Raw genomic sequence first — 23573 nt, forward strand, 5'->3', positions numbered from 1 at the left:
TTCGATCCATTTCCCCACCAGTATGCTTGGATTGCCGACTCAATCGCTCGGAGAAGACCTGATGGGAGCAAAAACCAGCCCATCATATAAGCAGGGATGGCTTGGAGAACCGCCTTAAAAAATTAGTGCTAGAAGGAAGAAAAAACAAACGTGAAAAAATAAATTCAAAGTGGATCGTGCTTAGTGGGGAAGGGAAAAAAACATTAAACAAACTTGTCCTATAAAAAAAGAGAGAAAATTTAGTGCTGGAAGAGAAAAAAAAAAAAAAGAAAAAAAGAACAAGAAAATATTTAATAAAAAAAAAATTGACCCTGTTTAGTGAGAAATTATCTATAAAAATGAAGAACAAACAAATAATTTCGAATGTGCTATAAAAAATGAGAAAATAAAGGGAATAAATATTTTACAAAAATATTTATAAAAAAAACTACTTTTAGGGTTTCGGGACAAACCTTTCTTTTTATATACTTGTATAAGAGCAACTCCAATGGGGTCACCAAATAGAGTATTCAAACATTTAACTCCCATTTACTTACATAAAAATAGAAATCTTTAACTCTAATGAAATTAGGGGCTTTAAGATATAGGTCCCTGGTGACAAAACTTATTAGAACTAAATGACAAGTCAAACTAAACATTTGCTTCACATCCTTTATAAATTTCATTCAAAAAATGCCCTCATATACACAAAAAATAAAATTTGCACCAAGTAATATTTAAACAGTATTTATCATTTTATTCTGCATTTAATATTTTAAGTTTTGCATCTAACATTTTTGTTATTATTTTTTTGTCGTAGAACATGTTTTTTTCTGCATTTTCGTACTTTTTCACAATTTTTTTCGGCCATAGTCATCTACAGAAAATCGTAGGAAAGCTGTAGTAGACCGTAGTCACGTATAGACACCCGTAGAAAACTTTAGTAATCTGTAGTCACAATATTCTTAAAACACTAACTCCTCCTTTCAATCCTAGATGCCAGACACCATAGACACCCACAGACATCTGTAGACATGAAATCGAAAAATCTTAGATTTGCCCATCATACCATAATCCCCTCCACCAAACCCTAGATCCACGATGCCAACATCACCCATGCCGCTAAAGATGCCACAAACCCAACCCACGCTGTCCGTTGTCATCCCCACCTCCCCCCCCCCCCCCCCCCCCCCCCCACATTGTTGTGCCACCGGCACCATCCCCGAGCGTCGGCGCCTCCCCTCTAGAGTAACCGCCGCCGCCGCCTTACATCATTTTTTTCAAAAAGGAAAATATTTAATGAGCACGTTTTGATTCTGATGTTAATGGATCAGATCAAAATTCTAAGGAGTGGAGATTATTTCAGAAAATATAACAACAATCCGATTAAATAGAAAATCATGAAGAACTCGAATATTTTCTGATCACACTGATTATAGTCTTAATTTTTGGATTTGGCTTTTACAATTCGGATGCCAGATCTCTGCCACCATCTCCCTTCAAACCATGGAGTGGAGCGGTGAAGAAAGAGAGGTTGAGATTGAGGGAAATAACGAGAGAGATAGAGAGAGCCAGAGAGCGAGACGCGAGACAGAGAGAGAGAAAGAGAAGAACGAAAGAGAAAAAGTAGATATGGGAAATAAACGTGATTATGTGGTTATAATATTTAGGGTTAAGGGCAAGATAGGGATTAAAAAAAATTAAAGATGTGAGTCATATATTATTTCAAACTAAGGATTTAATTAAAAAATTGGATTTAGAGTTGTCATTTAGTTCAAATTATATTTCAAACTAGGGGCTCATAGCATATTAACCCATGAAATTATCAAATGAGCTTTCCATTTTGATAATTTATCTTTTGGGTTGTAAAAATACTTGCTGGAAATTGAGTTATCAAAAATGTAACCTCCTAACCATCCAATCAGAAGTTGACACGTTGCAATTATAAATAAAACCACCAATAAACTTCCAATTGATAATTAATTTGATAACCATGGTTGGAGTAGATGAATTTTAAATCAATACTAAAATACTTCTCAAATATCAAATGAGTATTTGATAACTCATTTTTGATATCTAGCATTGGAGTCTCTCTCTCTCTCTCTCTCTCTCTCTCTCTCTCTCTCTCTCTCTCTCTCTCTCTCTCTCTCTCTCTCTCTCTCTCTCTCTCTCTCTATCAATGGGTACTTATTCATAAAGAGATCCAGACAAAAAATTCATTTACCAATAAGTCCACACATGGTCCAGATTTTTGTAAAAGACTAAAATAGGCCCTCATACTTTAATATGCTCCAATTTATCATTAACTTAACTTAACTTAACCTCAATTTGACCCCATATTTGACAAATTATTCAATTTTGGCCTAAAACTTTCTATTTTTCAAAAAAACAAAAAAAAATTGCCGCCGGATTCCGGCGTTGACTTTTCAAAAAAAAAAGTTTCCGGATTTTTTTGCTGGTCTCCGACGTTGACTTTTTCGATTTTTTTTTCTTCTTTCTGTAACATTTTTTTTTCGTTTAAACAACATTATTGCTGTGATTGACAGTAATATTAATTATATTACTGTTAAACACAGTAAAATTAACTAAAGTACAGTTTAACACAGTAATATTGCTATATTAATCTCTAGCACAATAATATTAACATAACAAAACTCATTATTATTGTGTAATAGAGTAATATTACTATAACGTTTAACAAATGTAGACATAAGAATTAATATTAATGTGAGTGACAGTAATATTACTATAACAACAGTAATATTACCGTCAACCACAGTAATATTACAATAATAGACAATAATATTATTACGTTACTCCGTGAATAACTCAAACAAACAAAAAAATCAAAACATAATAATAATATTGATGTGGTTGACAACAATATTACTATAACAATAGTAATATTACCGTCAACCACAGTAATATTATTGTGTTTACAGTAATATTATTACGTTACTCCGTGAATAACTCAAACAAAACAAAAAACCCAAAAAAATTAATAATATTGATGTTGTTGACAGTAATATTATTGTGTTTACAGTTATTTTACTGTCAACGACAGTAATATAATTACGTTGACATGTTAACAAATCAAACAAAATAAAAAAAAAATTAAAAAATAAAAAATAATAATAATATTACGTTAATTTACTGTCAACGGCAGAACAATTACATAAATGTATTGTCAACAGCAGTACAATTACGTTAATTAACTTTCATTGACAGTATAATTACGTTAATTTACTATAAGCGACAGCACAATTACGGTCAACGTTTAGCAACGGACGTAAAAAAAAAAACCAAAAAAAAATACTTAAAAAAACAATAAAAATCAACGCCGGAAACCGGCGAAAAAATCAGGAAGAAAAAATTAAAATCGAAAAGTCAACGCCAGAATCCGGCGGCAAAAAATATTTTTTGAAAAAAAAAAAGTCAAAATTGGATTTTTGTGTACAAAATTGATTAAATTGGGGTTACAATTAAGAATTGGGTATAAAGGGTTGGGGGTAATATTGACATATACCATGAATGTTTCCATTTTTTATAATAAATATTAAAGGAATGGGCTTATTGGTGAAAGAGATATAGCCCCTAAACCTAGAATAATAAAGATGTTTGGTTGGGGCCTTATGCACAAAAACACCATATATATATATATATATATATAACTCTCCAACTCCTTAATTTTTCATTTTTCTTAGAGCTTTTTTCCAACTTAACCACTATTTTTTCATCAAATACTATTTTTTGTGGTAAAAAAATGGGTTTATCTCCCACGCTTAGCACATCATTCTATAATTTCACTATTTTTTATGAATAAATAGTGTATTTGGTCTCCCACCAATTCCATCAAATTTTACATTAAACAATGAAATAATAATATTTCACCATTTTTCTATTTATAGAGAATAGCATTTGGTTTGGTCTACCAAGGTATTTCACAAAATATATCACAAAATTATAAATTTAATGTTAATTATAATTCTTGTCTATTTTAATTTTAAAAATATTGATTATAGATCCGATATAAGTAATAATTTTATTGATTATATAATTTTAAAATTATATTAAATTCTAAAAAACTATTGAAACATGAATGAAAATCAACGTAAATTATTATACATATAATAAAATCACACATAAACAATAATTTCATAACTAAATGCATAAAAATATTACAACATGGTTTAAAAAATAATATTACAACATTTATTTGGCCAAAACAAATTATTGCATTAATAATTTTGAAGGTCAAAGGGGCCTCATTAAAACCTTGTTTAGCCTAACATATTTATATTTATTTAATAATAATAATAATAATAATAATAATAATAATAATAATAATAATAATAATAATAATAATAATAATAATAATAATAATAATAATAATAATAATAATAATAATAATAATAATAATAATAATAATAATAATAATAATAATAATAATAATAATAATAATAATAATAATAATAATAATAATAATAATAATAATAAAAAAAAAAAAAAAAAAATGTATTTATCTTTTCAATACTAATTTATTAATTAACACTAATATATTTTCTATTAATATGTTTATAAATTGGTAATCACATGAAATTAGTTAATATAATAATATTATATCCTAATGGTAAAATGGTGTTAATTAAAACCAAATCCTATTTCAATTTATATATTTGATAGAAAAAAATAGGAATTTGTGAAAAAAATGGTAAAATGGTGGTAGGGTGGGAGTTGCAAATTTATTCACCAAAAAATTTGGTGAAAATATAGGATTTGGTAATATGGTGATATGTGGTTTGACCACAATGGGAGACTAAAACCAAATCATCACAATGTTGATTTAGTAATTTAAATTGAGAGGTTAAAAACACCTAAATTAGGTGAAAAAAATGGGATATGAAGGTGGGTGGAAGATGTCTTACCATCACCAATCTCTGAATCAAATTCTTAAAACAATAAAACATTTCACAATCAAGATTATAATTCAAATGCTAGAAAACATTTAATAGACATAAATAATTAAAATTTTGATCATATTTGGTAAAAATATGGATTCAATATTTTCACACGTGAATATAAAATGATCACATGAATGGGTTCAACTTTATTACAGGAGAGCAAGCTGACAGTACATAACATTGTATTAAAGAAACAAATTGAAAAATAAACCTAGTCTTGAGAAATTCTTACAATCTTTTTTCCGACGTTATTGCCACGGAAAAGATCGACAAAGGCAGTCGGAATGCTTTCTAGACCGTCCGAGATATCTTCGACGGCCTTCAATTCGCCCGTTTGAAGATATTTTATAGTCGTGGAAATGTATTCTTGGTATATATCCATAAAGTCGACAGACAGAAAACCCTCTATTTTAATTCTTTTATAGACCACCGCTACCATGTCGGGCCTGGCTCTTTTACCGTCGTCCGTATATTCGGATATAACTCCACAAAGGGATACTCTACCGAAAACATTCATGTTATTGATTGCCGCTTCAAGCATTTCGCCTCCCACGTTGTCAAAGTATATGTCAATCCCCTCCGGGAAGTACCTAGTAATTAATTAGGCATATACCGATAATAGTTTATGAGTTTGCGTGTAATTAATTCAACCAATAATATAAGGTTTTTATCGGTTAGTACCTTTTAAGAGCTGAGTTCAAATCGGTTTCTTGTTTGTAGTTGAATGCATCATCAAACCCGAGTTCATCTTTTAGTAAGTCCACCTACAAAACATTATGTTCGACGACCAAGAAAAGCTTTATTTCATCTTTTACGTACAATACCTAGTAGTAGACATGGCCCCGGGCCCACCGGAACCGGACTGGGTGAACATTTAAATAATCGGACATTAATGATTTTTATTGTTATGAACAAAATTGTACAAGAAATTAAGGAAGATGAGGGGAAAAAAAAAAAGAAGAAAAACTAAAAAGATCAATTTTTTAGTAACAAAATAACTGAAATAGGCTAAATATTAGTTTAATAATTACAAATTTATCCTTGAAAATAGTGGGAAAGAGAAAAAAAAAAAAAAAAAAAAAAAAAAAAAAAACAAAACAAAAACCCACTTTCAAAATCGAAACTGGAACCGGCGGTGTGAGAACTGCCTACGAACCGTAAATAGCGGTCCGGTTCCAGTTAATTCATATTATGGAACCGGAACAGCCAGTTTGGAACCAGAATCGGACCGACCGTTGGTCATGTCTAGCTAGTAGTATATATATGATCATATTAGTTAATTAAAATAGAACAACGACGTTAAAAGTGCACCTTTTGTTTGGTTCCTGCGCATCCGACGACGTAGCAACCAAACAACTTGGCGTATTGTCCGACTAAACTCCCGACTGAACCGGAAGCGGCAGAAACGAACACTTTATCTCCCTTTTTAGGCTTGCACACTTTGAAAAACCCTCCATATGCTGTAAGCCCGCTGCTTCCTACAATATTTATTGATATATTTAAGAATAAAACCATAATTTACTCCAAACAATTTTTAGTATATATGTAAGTTTTTATTTTATTGCAAATTAATAAATTTTTCATCAATATAGAATTTAGGGCAAATTATGGCTACCCCTGATTTATGGTCAAATTACGAAAAACTCCCTCCTGTTTGGGTAATTACAGTTACCCCTCAACTATGTATTATCTTACGAAAATACCCCTACAGAAGTAAATTTAGGGATGTTAAATTGGTAAAACGGAATCGAAATTTCGGTACGCCAACATTTCATACTGTTTACCAACTGAATATACGATTTGATTCGGTAAGTAACTGAATTACATAAATTTTATGTAAAAACATTTAAAAGAAGGGGGTGACTATAATTACCCAAACAAGATGAGTTTTTTATAATTTGGTCATACCTCAAGGTGTGGCCGTAATTTGCCCTAGAATTTATGAGGGTGGTTGATCGAATTTGGAAGTGTTGTGACCTCCTACAACATCTTATAAGACACTTGCTAATTAATAAAAAGAAAAAGTAATTATTATTTTTAAATAAATATTTTAAAAGTATTACTTAAATAAGAATCGGTGATCGTGAATTCGAATCTCACCGTCACCCATTGGTAAAAGGGGTGATTACAAATAAGTCCATCAATGGGTACTTATTCATAAAGTGATCCAGACAAAAATCTCCTTTACCAATAAGTCCATACATAGTCCAGATTTTTGTAAAGGACTAAAATAACCCCTCATACTTTAATATGCTCTAATTTCATCCTTAACTTAATTTAACCTCAATTTGACCCCAAATTTCACAAATTATTCAATTTCGACCCAAATTATTTTTTTTACAAATTATTCAATTTCCGACGTTGACTTTTCAAATTTTTTTTTTCTTCCGGATTTTTTCGCCGGTTTTCGGCGGTCAACGCCGGTCTCCGGCGTTGACTTTTTCGAATTTTTTTTTTCTGTAATTTTTTTTTTTCGTTTAAACAACAATATTGCTTGCTGTGATTGACAGTAATATTAACTATATTACTGTTAAACACAGTAAAATTAACTAAACTACAGTTTAACACAGTAATATTGCTCTAGTAATCTCTAGCACAGTAATATTAACACAAAACTCATTATTATTGTGTAATAGAGTAATATTACTATGTTGATCGTTCAACAAATGTAAACATAATAAAAAGCCAAAAGAATTAATATTACTGTGAGTGACAGTAATATTATTATAATAACATCAACCACAATAATATTACAATAATAGACAGTAATATTATTACGTTACTCCATGAATAACTCAAACAAACAAAAAAATCTAAACAAAATAATAATATTGATGTGGTTGACAGCAATATTACTATAACAACAGTAATATTACCGTCAACAACAGGATGAAATTGGAGCATATTAAAGTATGCTCCAAAAAAAAGTCAAAATTGAATTTTTGTGGTCAAAATTGGATTTTTGTGGACAAAATTGATTAAATTGGGGTTACAATTAAGAATTGGGTATAAATAGTTGAGGGTAATATTGGCATATAAATGAATGTTTCATTTATTTATAATAAATATTAAAGGGATGGGTATATTGGTGAAAGAGATATATCCCCTAAACCTAGAATAATAAAGATGCTTGGTTGGAGTCTTATGCGCAAAAACCCCTTGGTTGAAAGACGGGCGGGGATTTGTAAATTCTGAATATTGGTTAAGTTAATATTAATAATCTCAAATAAAAAAAAAAGAACAAAATGTACTCCACTCCCTAAAAATTAAAAAAATGGATAAACTCTCCGTTAAAATATTATTTTGGTTGCGCTTTGCCCCAAAGCTAATTTTTGTTAGGCATTGTGCAACAAAAATAACATTTAAAGGAGCAACGTGCAGAAAAAAAATAATGTCTTTAGGGCCCAAGTTACTAAAAAAATAACATTTACAAAAACCCTCAATTCCAGGGAATAATCCATGGAAATTTTGCTATCGGACAATGTGCAACAAAAATAACATTTTTAAGAACGACATTCACATTTCCAAATTTTGAGGGAGTAAAGTGCAAAAAGTAAAACTTTATAGGGAGTGACGTACAATTTGCCCTAAAAAATGATAAAACTATAAATGAATTTATATGATGATTAAAGTATAATTAATAATAATACCTAGAACTCCTCCAGCATAATAAGAGAGTGGAAATGAGAGATTTGTATCCAATTTCTGCAACCACTGTAAAGAAATGCCTTTGACAAGGGTATATTCCCCCCATATTAGGGCTCCCGAAACAAGATCTCCTTCTTTAAATTCTGGATGCGTAGAACCCACCACTCTCCCAACCCCACTTGCATTTATGGCCTGTACAATATTTTTTATCTTTAAATAATTACTAATATCTGCACATATATTTCAATTAGGGTGTCACTCAAAAATAATTTATACAAAAATGATACAGTATAACCTCGATAAATTTCATAACATTTCTTAAATAATAGTTTTTTTTATGGTCTCGACTCTTGACTCGTAAAAAAATAGTAAATTATTAGTTCGATAATTTAACATTTCGCTAAATTAATAGAATTTGTGGTCTAAGTTTTTTTTTCCTTTAATTGATTTTTTTTAGCATTTTAATAGGTACGTACCATTAATGGGTGATCATAAGTTGAAAATGATTCTTGTTTGCAAATATTAAAACTTCTAAATTGGTTTTCTATAGTCAATTTATAGGACATTTGCAAACACATCACATGTTTTTATAAATAACAAACTTTAACTTATTCACACTCACTAACTTCTATTTTAAAAATACCACTATAAATTGTTTTAATTTCTTTTATTTTTTTCAAAATTAAAGCAAACCCAAGCCAAACTTATTTTGTAAAATATAATATTTTATCTTAACAGCCTTGTTTAAAGAAATTATTTTTACAGAATTAGAAAACATATTTATCAAAGGAAAAAAAAAAGTGAAGAAAATTAAACATTAATAATTGTTTATATATTATAAGAATGATAACCTGTCCAGGAAGAAGAGCAGCTGCTGCAGAAACAGTTTCCTGCGAACAACTGTAACTCTTCATTCGGTTTATCTGGTACGGATCGATCGACACGTACATATTTTTCACGACGACAACGATGTCGGAACCCTGACCAGCTGGCTGTCGTAGTACTTCCAAGGAAACAACTTGTTCGCAAATCGCGAAGTTTGATTCGTTCGGGGCTCCATCGATATTGCTCGTTGTTACAACGTACTTATTCATTACGGTTTCCATTGAGATTTTTGAGTTGTCCGAGCTTCTTTAATTTGTGGGGAGAAGATGAGATGAATTAAAGGACTCAAGATTTGATTAATAATGGGATATAAATAATATTTAATTCCATAATTTATAGCCAACTTGTAATAAATTAAGATCACTAATAACATATTTAAAGACTCATGCATGTGAGATGTGGTGAGTACTGAGTAGAATGGAGCAGATGAAAGAAAACAATATTGTAAAGATTCAATTTGATTATCTAGGTTATTTTATTCGCCACCATTTATGCATTGTGCGTTGTATTGAATTGTCAAAAGCATCTTTTGTTATTTTAATTAGGAAAAATCCCCTTCTAATTTAAAGTTAAAGGTGAAAAAATTAAGGCTTAAATATAAAAACACTCTTGTACTATGAAATTTGTATCATATATCCCATGTATTACATATAAGGGATTATTAGCAAGACCCCTTCATCTAGGAAATGTAGTTAAGAAAACTCCCTTCCAAAAATAATTTGAGAAAACCCCATTGGTTAGTATTCTACCAAATATTACTTTTGTAATTCCAAATTTACCCTTAATTGTCAATATATTATTTTGAAACCCTAATTCAGCATCAACATTAACCAAACAAGCCAAATAACACATTCCCATGGCATGGCGCAAGAAGCGACGGGCCTGGGCGATTTCTCGACCTCGACAAGGCACATGCGGCAGTTTCCGGCGATAGAGAGGCGGTCGTGGTAGCAGAACCTCGGGATATCAACGCCGGCGATCTCGCACGCCTGAAGCACCGTCATTCCTTTGGGGATTTTGACCGGGTACCCGTCGACGAACACCTCGATTGCGTCGTCCGGGTTGGGGAAGTGGACCCGGGGCGCCGGCTACAGGTGTCCGCTTCGGGAGATCTGGTTCGGGCTGAGATACCGCGGCGGCAGCTCTGGAGTTGTGGAGCTCCGGCGTGGAGACGATAGAGCGGCGGAGGAGGTTAAGGTTATGTAAAGAAGAGAAATTGTCTGTACTCACTACTCCGTACTACTTAAAATATGGAAGTGGGGTGGTGATGGTGTGGTGTGGCGACGACGTGGTGACGATGAAGAGCAAATCTAGGGTTTTTAGGTGGATTGTGGAAGAAGACGGCGCAAAAAAAGAAATTCGCGCAGGCAGGGCCCTTAATCGACTACGTGTGTTTAATCGACTATGTTCAATAGTCGATTAAGGCTTAATCGACTATGTTCAGTAGTCAATTAAGGTTAACCGACTCCAGTTGTTAATTTTTTTTTTTTTTTGATTTTTTTTATTGATTCCAATGTATAAATCAATTACAATGTTTGTATATTTTATTTAAATATAGTTGATTTTGCATTTTTTTTGTAATTTTGATTTGTTATTTTTAATAGCTAAAATTTTAATCGACTATGCATTAATAAACCTGATAGAGAAAAAAATTAAAAAAACCAAAAAAAAATTAAAAACAAAATTAGAAACAAAAAAAAATTAAAAAATTAAATATTTTCCTTAATCGACTATGAAGCATAGTCGATTTAAGACTAAATCGACTATGCTTCATAGTCGATTAAAAAAACGGAAAAAAAAAAATTCGCAGGGCGCTGACCCAGTGATGAGGTGGCGGGCGGAGGTAAAGCTGGAAAACATAATGGCTGAAAATGGGTATGGACTTTTCTCAAATGGACTAAAATATTTTGGGCCTCCCTCAATTAAAAAAAAGTAGTGAGGGGGTTTTCTCAAAGAGCCCCTACATATAACTACAAAAACCCCTCTCACATCACATTATTTCCAAAATATGATGAAAATAACCATATATATATATTGTTGTGGTTGACTGTCATATTAACTATATTACTGTTAAATACAGCTTAACACGGTAATATTGCTAGCTATATTAATCTCTAGCACACAGTAATATTAACACAACAAAAGTCATTATTATTGTGTAATAGAATAATATTAATATGTTGACCGTTCAACAAATGTAAACATAATTAAAAGCCAAAAGAATTAATATTGATGTGGATGACAGTAGAGTAGCAGTATTGTGTTTACAGTAATATTACAATAGTAGACAGTAATATTATTATGTTAATTCGTCCACAATACCGTCAACGACAACAATATAATTACGTTGACTTGTCAACAAATCAAAAAAAAAAAAACTAACAAAATAATAATATCGTCGCTGATTGTAACTGTACTGTCAACGATAGCACAATTATATAAATGTTCTGTCAACGGTAGTAAAATTACGTTAATGATGGTCAACGTTTAGTGGCGAGCGTAAAGAAACGGATAAAAATTTTAGGAAAAAAAAAGCACTAAAAAAAGTCAATGCCGGAAACCGACGGCAGAAAAAGCAGACATGAAAAAAAAAATCGAAACGGGCAAAGCCGGAAACCGGCGGCGGAAAAAACATACAAAAAAAATCGAAAAAATCAACGCTGAAAACCGGCGGCAAAAAAAACTTCAGAAAAAGAAAGTTTAAAAAAAGTCAAAATTGGATTTTTGTGCTCAAAATTGATTAAATTGGGTTACGATTAAGAATTGAGTGTAAAAGTAATTTGTCATATATTTAATTTTTTTCTTTATTTATAATACATATTAACGGGAAGTGTTTATTGACTAAAGACATATGGGGTTGTCTAGGGTCCGAGAGGGTTGTACTTCTCGGACCGTAATCTTCCAATAAAATTGCGCCACATAAGATAAGTACGAACCTAGTAAATAAAAGTACGACACATGGGTTACATATAAAATTACATAAAAGCCCATTTTAGTTCAGATTTGAAACTTAATTTTAAATTCATACTTAATAAATTAATTACTTTAATTTGACGACAGAATAATAATTATCATAAATCAATAAACTAAAATATTCATCTTCTACAGAAGTCCCTCTCCGGTCATCAAATCAAGAACCCTTATCTGATAGCAAAAATTTCGTGGGTAACCTTTTCAAATTAGTTCAAAATATTGATTCTTCGAGACGAGTTTATATTTTTCCCTACGCCTCTCCCAGGTCCCAATCATCATCGTTTTATTTAAAAGTGTAAATTTATAATTCGAAAACCATATTGATTTCAAATCTATCTTCAAATTCCCTGTTCTTTTATTGATTTCAAATATGTCTCAAATTCCCTGTTCCTTTCTTCCATATATGCATAAATTTGTTAGTACCCTTTATTTTGTGGTCAGATAGAAACATATCGAACTCTGAGCATAATTCGTGAGTTTTTTTTTTTTTTTTTTTTTTATTATTATTCTTTATCCATTTACCTTGTTGTAGAAAAATGATTCATTTGTCCTTATGATGCTACTTTCTGTGCAGATACATTGATTCATGTTTTAATGGTAGGTAAGCTATTTTGGACATCTGGCAGCTGTTAAGTTGTACTTGAGTTCTTCTTGCTTATGGATCTTTGTGCTCATAAGATGAACTCGTGCACTGCAATTTTGTTCTTTTCTTACAACATTGTTTTGAATATTAATTTTCTATGTTGTATGTGAGCCTATATAGATTTTGCTATTTTGCAGAGAAACACAAATGATGACAATTTACATTATATTCTCACACAAGGTTGTAAGAGAATGTTGGCACACACAACACACCTAAGGGATCAAGATTCAATTTGAATACCTTAATTTGTCATTTTCCTGCTATTGTTCTTTGGGAAATCAACATTTTTCATATTAAAAATAATTTAATACTTTTAATCAAACAATTTTTTGAATGTAATAATGAAAACAACATATATGTTCAGATTCATATTAGACCAAACATGAGAAGCACTTGGTATATTTACTTCATGGTTAATATTTTATAAGAAAATAATATGGAAAATTATGAACTCTTTAATTACGTGTGAAAACTGTAAGAAGAAAAATCATATACGAGTTTAACATCAATTAATTGCATCTCCTTAACTTGCAACTCAAGATTTTCGTCATGCTCTTCTTCATGTACAAAATGAAACTAAAAACGATACGCATCTCTCTACGGGGCTAAGTATTGGCGCCGACCAAGGGGCCTCCCCTTGAAGTTCCCTTTCTTAAATTCACAACGTTATAGAAATGCAAAACCTGATTAGCTCCAACCAATAATTTACCGCTAATATTCTTAAAATCGAACAAAATACGAGAATCAAAAAAAATCTTGAGATAGTCCTCATTCGCCTTTCATCTTGTCTTTTCAGTAATGCAAGCGCATTAACACGGAAATTAACACAGTAATATGGAAAATGGCTGCATTACAATTGGATTGCATCACATGAACAGAAAATACGGCTCTGGAATACACAAAATGGTTGCATTAGTATACGGCGTCGGGTCTAAATCGACTTTATAAGAGAGAAAACAAAATCAAGCGTAATAAATGCGAAAAAGAACAACAACGCACAAGGATTAAAAGCTAGCTCACAACTACAGCATAAAAATAAATTATCTACAGCAATCCAGTAAGGAGCATCGACTTAAAAATTGCAGACTGGAGAAGCAACTCAAGAAGATCGAAAGCTAGTTGCTTCATAAAGTGAAATACTATCTTGCAGCGATTCAGTTAGGAGCACCAACTTCGAATAATCATAGATACCAAAGTACAATCCACGTAACACAATAAATCCACGGTAGAGACCAACAAAGCCAAATCATTGAATTGTCTCTCACCTCCTTTCTTTGATGCATTGGCATCTTTAGCAAGACGTGTTCAAGCATAATCCAAGGAGTAAACAAAGAGAATCAGAACAATTCAAAACCAAAATGAAATTTTAATTTGTCAAACGACACCAAAATAAATGGTACAGATTCAATCATTCCACCACGAGAAACTAAAAATTCAAAACCTACTCAGAAAAAAATCGAAACTTTAGCATTATACGACACAATACTTAATTCTTCTTCAATAGGAGGATATGGGTCGACCCACGTGATATAACATTATTTTGCGCATTTCGTTAAATAGCCTCCAACCCGTATCCAGATTTTCGCAATCGACCGCAACGGTAAATCATCAAAGTAAGATGACTATGTCTTTAAGAGGCATTTCATCGAACAAGTGGAGTGCTTCAGCCTTCAACCAATCTAAAGTTTCAAAGTACGAAGAAATCGTCTTTGATTTCTCGGCGAGAAGATTATTAGAGAGGTGGGGTGCTCAAAGTTGACGAGTTTGATTCAGCAGCCAGAATATAACCACTTACAGCCATAAAATAAATGCTTTCGTAACTTCCACGGCGAGATGAAGGTGAGGAATGTGATATGCTTGATGGCGTTTCTCGATCTGCTCCTTGTCAAGTTAGGGATTTTGATTTTGGAGAAGAACATCTGTGAGGTTTTGATTTAGGCAGTGAATATTTGCAATCCTAAATTTTCTAAGGGGAAGACCAAATCAAGTTTTCCAACAATACTATTACTTGAAATTACAATAATACCCTTACTCTATAAAAAATCTAAAAAAAACAATTATATTACAAGACCATTAGAAACCCACAAAAATCATCTCCCTCATAAACATTCCGGCAGCACTAGCAGGTTGAGTTGCCTTTTCCGGCGGCACTAGCAGGAGATATGGGATGAAGATCGATGAGGAGGAGAAGTGGATATCGGCTGCGTGCTGAGGGTGAACAGCGAGCGGAGGACAGCAGAAAGGTAGTAGAATTTTGGCTGCCGGCGAAATTGAGCGGCGGGTGGCAGAAAAAAGATGCTGAATCTGGGGAACATGTCTTCCACAAGTTGTTTTTGGTGCTTCCTCTCCTCTTCTTCCATCTCCTCTTCCTAATTTGCTCCCCTCCCTCCGTCTGCCCACCGGAAAACGCCGCTACCTCCACACACGCAATTCCACCTCCAAATTGACGCTGTAATGTCGAAATTAACTTCATTTTTCGACACATAAATGTCAAATTTTCCCCTTAAATTCGACACCTCCCTGTTATGTCGAAATTTTTGAAAAGAATCGACAAATATATGTCGAATTTTCTGCAATATTTCGACACTTGTGTGTCGAATTAAAAATCGACATTTGTGAGCGGCGATGGAGGACTTTTTTTCGACGGCAATAGAAGACATCTTATACGGCAGCGATGGAGGACTTATTTTCCGGCGGTGGAGGCGGCGACGCAAGCTTTGTCGGTGTGTGGGCGAGATTCCGGTGAGACTTGAAGCTTGAAGTCTGGTTGTGGTCTTGCGTGAGAGGAATTGGATTTTAAGTCTTCATTTAATAATTTGAGTTGGAGGGTAATTTTGGTATTTGATTAGATTGGTCTTCCTCTTAGCATTTTTCCGATTGCAAATAGCCGCCCCCTTTGATTTATTTAACGTGTAATTTTGATAATTAATTATGATTACTATAATATTTCTTAATAGATATTTTAATTTAAATTTATAAGGTTAATTAAGTAATTTACATGGCGTACGATGTGTGTACAATGGTGTACGATGTGTTGTTACTGGGTTCGTACTTTTAATTTTCTAATCTAGTGTCGTACTAGGTCGTACAAAAAAAATCAATGGATGAGATTAAAAATTAGTTAATTTGGACGTACAAGATTAAATATTTTACGGTCCGAGAAGTACAGCCCTCTCGGACCCTAGACAACCCCAAGACATATAACCTCTGAACCTAGAATAATAAAGATGATTGGTCAGAGACTTATGCACAAAAACCCCTTTTATATATATTTTGAGTATGTAAAAATAATATCTATTTAGATTTTATAAAATGATTTATTTTCAATGTATCGCCAATTAATCACCATGACACCGGTTAATCGTGAGGCGATGCGTAACCACCTCCGACTCGATTACCGGTTTTTACAACCTTGAAAATGAATACATAAATGGTGAGTTTATTTGAAAAAAGAAAAACAAAAATTGAATATCCCTTTGTTAACTAAAAGTCAACGTGTGATGGCATATTTGTAATTTACACAAAAATATAATCAAATATTCTTTTTTTTTTCTTATTATTTCTTAATTTATTTAGTCCCAACACGTATGCAAGCAAAAAAGCTGTTCGGTTCTCCCGCGAGTTTTAAAAGCCGAAATCAAAGTACAACCTCTTGTCTGCTCCTCAATCCTTCTCCTTAGCCTTCTCTCTCTCTCTCTCTCTCTCTCTCTCTCTCTCCTCCTCCTTTTCAAAATTATTTTTTTTTATTTTTCTAATCTTTCTATTTACATATCAGAAATTATGATACCTACTGTTCATCCCCTCATTTGGGTTTCCCATTTTTAGGTCTTTTTTTCCCCATCTGCATTTCCTCCATATCTCTGTACCAAGAAAATTAAAATTAAAATTAGGGTTTTTAAATTTTTTAATCAATCCATTGAAATCCCCTAATTGGGATTGTCTGATACTCCGCCGTGGGCTGTATTTTTCATTTTTCTTTAATTTTCGCTTCGTATTTTTTAATTTTTTTTAATTAATTTGGAAATACAGGAAATATTACTGAATGGTGTATTCCAATTTGGGCATTTCTGAAGGATATTACTTCAAGGTTAGGGTTGTGAATTAATTAATTATTGTGCATGATTAATTAGGAAAGATTCTTGATTTATTTGTGGGTTTTGAATTTCCAGTTCTTTAATGAGATGAATCCTTATTTTTAAGTGTAGTATGCATGAAGAAAGGGGAAAAATGAAACTAATTTACAGTGGGCATTTTGGTAATTTTGTAGGATGGGAAGGGTAAAGTTGAAAATACAGAGATTGGAGAGCCTGAGCAGCAGGCAGGTTACTTATGGGAAAAGAAGGGCAGGAATATTGAAAAAAGCCCAAGAAATTTCGGTTTTATGCGACATTGATATTATTCTTCTTATGTTTTCTCCGACTGGGAAGCCGTCTATTTTCCGAGGACAAAGAAGGTAATTTGTCGAACATTCGTATTGTAAATGTATTCTTTTACTCGAATTTTTTTGGTTATGTTTTAAGTGATATGAGTGATCGTGAAGTGTTGTATCGGTTAATTTAAGTTAAGTGCTCGAAACATTGGAATATTTTTCGAGTGGTAGAAATTTTTATAGTTTTAAGTGAATTAGACTTAAACGACACGGTAAATCGGAATAATATTAGTGTAAGTATTGAGAAAGGATACGTTAAATGTACTTATCGTTAGTTATTTCCACTCTTTCTTGATTATTTTTTCTTTGAACTATATTGCCATTTCGTTGATGTTTGAAAAAAAATTTAATTAAAAAATAAAAAATATTTCGCTAATATTTTGTTCGTTTTTCGGTTTTAGCAACATTGATGAAATGATTACAAAATACGCTCAACTCACACCTAAAGAACGGGCAAAAAGGTAGATAGAAATTCTCCCATTTCGACATTTTTTGCGGAGTTATTTGTGATATTATTTTAATTCGTCCCGTTTTCTTTTTTCTTTTGAAATTCTAACAGGAGGTTGGAGAGTCTCGAAGTAAGTTTTTATTTTTTAATATTGAATATATGTTTTTCATCTTCTTGAAAATAAAATTAATGAAGCTGATTTTTTGGGATAAATCGACGTATGATAGACTTTAAAGAGAAACTTCAAGAAGCTTGACCAGGATGTCGATATAGAGGAGTTTCTTGATACAAGGTAGACAAACTCGATTGTTCGATAATTTTTATTTACTTTAATCCCATTGTAATAATAATATCTCACTAAACTTTTCGTCTTTTTTTATTTTTATTTTTTGCAGTACTCCGTCAATAGAGGTATTTATTTATCTCTCACTAGCCATCGAAGTGATATTCGAGACGAGATTCAGATAGTTAGAAAAAAAAAATATTTTAAATTTTTTTTCTTGGTAATCGTTTTTTGGATAGGAAATGCAAAACCGATTAAGGATGCTGCAAAGCCAACTTGCTGAATTACATAAACGAATAAGGTGCAAATCTTGAAAATTTTACAGAACTTTAACCAACGATTTACATAGTGATTTAGTTATAAGCTTCAACTGACATTTTTATTTTTTTTTATTATTTAAGCTGGTGGGCGAATCCCGACAAAATTGAAGATATTGAACACCTTAATCAGATGGAAAACTCGTTGAGGGAAACACTAAACAGAACTCGCATGCATAAGGTATATTCCGTTTCTTTAGTCTGTAATACGCAAGACTTTTCGAAACTATAAATTTCAAGTGCTAGAAATTTATAGTTAAGAAAAAAAGAAATGCATTATATAAAAATGTATTTACGAGCCGTTTTAAATATTCTCGTCTTCTTTCAGGAGGAAAAGTTTTTGAAGGACACGCATATTCCATTCGATTGCACAAACCAGGTAACGACGCAATAAATACTACTACATAAATTCCGTTTTCTTTCTCTTTCTATTTCTTTTCACACATGTGATATAGGTTTGTGGAGATTTTGCTAGGGTTTTAATTTATAACGTTCTAAATTTTTTTTTTCAAATTTCAGTTCCAAACGGGGATGCAGTTTCCCATAGCGACGACGAGTGATCAGGGTTGCGGAAACCAATCATGGCTTCCGGGTGGCGATAGTCAACATATGATACTACCAAACGAGCCCCATTTCTTGACTACTCGGTGAGTTGATCCTTCGTTTGGTTCCTAAGATAAGATTAACCAATATAAGATTAAATAATAATCTTATGAAAACCCGATTATACATATTCTCCTAATCAGCCCAGATCAGAGCTATTTTTTTCCACATGCGTGTCGACCCCGAAAAGTCATTAGACCTAAACATCCAATAAAGTCCAATTATGTAGCTAATCACATAATCCAAACGTGGCCTTAAAGTTCCTTAGATAAGCATACGATACTATTATTGTTTGGTTCCTATATATATTAGGGTAAATTACAACCACTCCCTGAGGTATGGTCAAATTACGAAAACTCCCCTCCTGTTTGGGTAATTACAACCACCCCTCAACTATAAATCTTCGTACACGTCCATCCTTGCGGTTTCAAATTTAGTGGAATCTTCTAGATTATATGGAATATTCTCAATTTTGTACCTGTTTTATCCCCTTCGAGCTCCACATTTTGAAGCAAGATGATCATAAGATATGTTTTTCGGCTTGTATATCTCAGATTGTGGTGCACCAGAAACTGTATTTTTGCACAAAACGAGTACAAATTAGAGAACTTCCCATGGAATCTAGATGATTATGTTGAATTGGACACCACAAAGGTAGAGGTGTAAGAAGATTCATAGTTGAGGGGATAAATGTAATTATCCAAACAAGATGGGTTTTTTCGTAATTTGACCATATCCCAAGGGGTGGTTGTAATTTACCCTATATATTATTCAAAAACTAGGGCCGATAATAGCTTACTCCATATTAATTGAATCATAAAAAACTTCAAATGTAATTTCAATTTATTACGAATTTCAGAGATATGGAGTGCACGAGGGATGCATCGTTTCCGACATGCTCCGGCTACTTTGGCGATTTGAAGGAACACATAAATATCGACAATTCAAGAGAATTGAAAAACAATAGACACGACGGCATAACTATTGACGACTACACGTACTCCGCCAGCTTGAGGCTCCCGATTCCCGACCAATACCAATACCATTCGTTCGGAAACCTAAGCTTCCCGGAGTTGATGGTGGACCCTACGAAAGAGGCGAATTTCCAACCGGGTGCAATGGAATATCAAATAAACAGTAATTTCGAACTCCGGGGCTCTGTTGTTTACAACAATTTTCCGCACGGTTTGGTTCCTTCAGCTGGTTCGTGTGCGATTTCTATGCTGAACGAGAACTCTTATCCACAGGTGAGCCTGTTCTAACTTCCTCGTACATTTGTAATGGAATTTAAGTTGTGGATTAGCTTATTGATTTCTTTAACGTCAAAAAACTCCCCGTGTTATAAATATTAGCAAAATCGCCCCTATGATTCAATTTTATTAGCAAACTACCCTCTAAGAATACGCCATTTAGGGGGTTTGCGCTAAATAAATGCATTGTAGGGCGTTTTTTTCCTAATATTTATAACACAAGGACTTTTTTTACAATTCGGTGTAACACAAGGGTACTAAATGCAATTAACTCAAAAATAAATAATGACCAATATATAACTTTCGGTTTCGGTTTTCTACGATTTACTAATTTTTTTTTACAATAAATGTTGCTAAGGCAACAATGGGAATCAAACAAAGATCAACTTGTTTGAACATTGTGTAATCTTTTCGTCTCGTTTATCTGTTTTACTTGTTTATTATTTTGCAGCCGCCGAATTAGTTCAGGTATTAAGTAGAAGACTGGTTCGTACACATTTTGCCCCCGGAAGTTTGGAAGATCTTTTATTGCAAAAGTTACTTCGTACGTGCTGTTGCTCGAGATGTACCTATTTAACCTCCTCGGACTGCGAAATTAGATTCAATAAGAAAATGCTGCCTATAAACAGACATGTGTGTTTGCCAATTTCCTTTCTTACAGGTTTTTAGTTCAGCCCGTCGAATCCTAAACTGATTTGACGGCTCGAGCAACGGTGGGAAAAAAAATAATAAAGAAAATAAAGAAAAATAAAAAAGAAGGAATTGTGTAGCAACATATATTGTTGTAATGGCTAAAAATAATTATTGCTAAATGATAAAAAATCCAATATTTGGTCCATTCATTGTTTACAATACAGCTCAAATTTCAGGCAAAAACCATCCACATTCAGGTTGCTAAATGCACCTTTTTCAGACATTGTAATAAAATTGAGGGCAAATTACGCCACCCCCGAGGTAACGTCAAACTACGAAAAAACCACTTTTGACACAAGATGATCATAAGGTGTCTTTTGGCTTGTAAATATCAGATTGTTGTGTATAGAAACTGCATTTTTGCACAAAACGAGTATAAAATATAAAACATTCCTCGCAATCTGGAAAAGTAAGTTGAATTTGACACCATAAGTATGGACGTGTAAGAAAACTCATAGTTGAGGGGATGGTTGTAATTACTCAAACATGAGGGGGAGTTTCATAATTTATCTTTACCTCAGAGGATGGCCGTAATTTAACCAAAACTTTAACAAAAAATCTATTAAGAACGTCAAAAAACAGTGCATGATTTTAAATAGACTGCAACTGGGAGTTCGTGATCAAGAACACAAAGAACTTCACATACTTGGGAGTTTGTTTGTTCCAAATTGTTTGTCATTTTAGAATTTTGTTTGTTCCAAATTATTTGTCATTTTAGAATTCTAATAAATCATTAGTTGCATGTTTTTTCAATCTGTCATTTATCAGTCTTAATTAATTGAAATACACGTAATTACTCCTTCCTTCCGATATTATTTGTTGGTTTGGAAAAAAATATTTATGTTCCAAACAATTTGTTACTTTAGAAGTTTAAGGAATCATTAATTGCTTCTTCTTCTTTTCAATTTAGAAGTTTCATTAGTGAGTGAAATATACGATTTGTGCAAACATAAGTGGCACTTATGTTGTCACAATAGTTAATATGTATAGAAGCCACCAGAACTCATAATTCTTGAAGCAAATTCATGATCCAATTTAACTCTGCCGCAATAGATGCAATAGCACGATATTCAGCCTCAGTTGACGACCGTGCGACCTTTTTTTTTTTTTTTTGCTTTTTATAGCTCCAAGAGATGGGTTGACACCAAAAAAGATAACATTGGCAGATGTCAATGTTTGATCTGTAGGATCTCGCGCCCAATCTACATCGACAAAGGGATGAAGTGTTTGGGGTGACTTTTTGCCACATGAGTCCATGATCGATACTCAATAGTGCCAACGAGATAGCGAAGTAAGCGCGTTTCACAACAGTCCAAGTCCGCGAAGATAGACAATGCATGAACTGAGATAGTTGATTAACTGCAAATGGTATATCTAAGTCAAGTGAGAGTCAAATATTGAAGGGCTCGAGTGTTTGCCGGTACAAAGTCGCATCAGTTTGAGATACCTGCAAGAAGGCATTGTTAATATTTAATTAGTTGGTGTAAGTGGCAACCATTGGCTACAACAAGTTTAACTATTAGGAGAATAATAGCATGCTTAACAATTGGACTGTAAGTTTCAGAAAAAAACAATTCCTGGACGCTGAATGAATCACTTCGCTACAAGACGGGTTTTATAACGGGCTATTGAACTATTCGAATTTCTATATATTATTTTCGATTTCAATTATCAAAATTTCAATTTCCATCGTGTCTATTCTCATTTACCCATTTTTTTTTATTGTCTAATTTATCGCAAGTCATATCTATTACTTGTAGACCACCGCTGACGGTTCTACCTTTTGAACATTATTTATTGTAGAAGTTGAACATATAATTAAGGGATTATTTGACATAACCCCTGATATGACATTTACTATTAGTGGGCGTCCATTTTTTTTTTCTGCTTTTTAAGATAAATCACTAATTTATTTTAAATTATATAGTACAATTATACCCTCCACCAAACTCATATTCCGCATCGTTTAACCCTAGTCACACCAGTTTTCTCTCCCCCTCTCTCTCTCGCGCGATCGAAATTCATCCACCATCTCTTTCTTCTGATTTTCACGGAATGAAGGACCACTGTGGCGGAAAAAAAAAATGCAAGAGAAAGCACAAACAGAAGAAATCGATGTCAACGAGATTATAGTGGATTTTAAATTCTTGCTTTGGAGACCGATTTTTAATGAATGAATTAAATTGACACGTTGTTGTCTTCTCTTTCTTTGGTTTAGGTTCTTCCACAAGCGAAGTGATTGCAGCAAGTGGGACGATGTTAGGTGATGATAAGTTTGTAGTGTTTATCAAAGGGTCACTCTAACCTAACAAAAACCACGAGCAACACTATCATAAATTCGGAAGTTTGTAGTGGATTTTGATAAGTTTGATGTTGATGTATAAGTGTTTTTCTACGATAAGTTTGTAGTGGATTAACCATATATTAAGTTAATTTTATAGTGGATTACTTTAACCAATAA

The 23573-nt window shown here is 32.7% G+C and overlaps 2 protein-coding genes and 1 long non-coding RNA gene across 6 annotated transcripts; 2 read left to right on the forward strand and 1 right to left on the reverse strand.

Moving 5' to 3' along the window:
* Positions 1–5042: 5042 nt before the first annotated feature.
* On the reverse strand, positions 5043–9782 carry LOC105959710 (NADPH-dependent oxidoreductase 2-alkenal reductase). The gene is made up of 5 exons (XM_088823559.1): positions 9440–9782; positions 8591–8780; positions 6252–6418; positions 5622–5704; positions 5043–5530 (listed from the first exon to the last, which is right to left on the reverse strand). Exons 1-5 carry the CDS (start codon positions 9692–9694, stop codon positions 5152–5154), a joined length of 1074 nt encoding a protein of 357 aa, XP_088679685.1. The 5' UTR covers positions 9695–9782; the 3' UTR covers positions 5043–5151.
* A 5359-nt stretch (positions 9783–15141) lies between these two features.
* On the forward strand, positions 15142–15795 carry LOC148767902 (uncharacterized). The gene is made up of 2 exons (XR_016033657.1): positions 15142–15215; positions 15247–15795. It is a non-coding gene; the product is annotated as an uncharacterized LOC148767902 (long non-coding RNA).
* An 872-nt stretch (positions 15796–16667) lies between these two features.
* LOC105959762 (agamous-like MADS-box protein AGL65) lies at positions 16668–21257 on the forward strand. 4 transcript variants are annotated; one of them, XM_012983908.2, is made up of 13 exons: positions 16668–16731; positions 17119–17176; positions 17357–17542; positions 17920–17979; positions 18078–18096; positions 18194–18258; positions 18362–18377; positions 18489–18550; positions 18651–18747; positions 18895–18945; positions 19086–19213; positions 20029–20416; positions 20871–21257. In XM_012983908.2, exons 1-13 carry the CDS (start codon positions 16677–16679, stop codon positions 20880–20882), a joined length of 1197 nt encoding a protein of 398 aa, XP_012839362.2. In that variant the 5' UTR covers positions 16668–16676; the 3' UTR covers positions 20883–21257. The 4 variants fall into 4 exon arrangements, with proteins under 4 accessions (XP_012839362.2, XP_012839361.2, XP_088679686.1 ...); XM_088823560.1 differs by lacking the exon at positions 16668–16731 and adding an exon at positions 16744–16914; XM_012983907.2 differs by lacking the exon at positions 20871–21257 and having other exon boundaries at positions 20029–20583.
* The last annotated feature ends 2316 nt before the right edge of the window (positions 21258–23573 follow it).

This window comes from Erythranthe guttata, chromosome 9 (genome assembly GCF_056151865.1).
Source record: "Erythranthe guttata isolate IM_541 chromosome 9, IM_541, whole genome shotgun sequence".
Taxonomy (NCBI): Eukaryota; Viridiplantae; Streptophyta; class Magnoliopsida; order Lamiales; family Phrymaceae; genus Erythranthe; species Erythranthe guttata.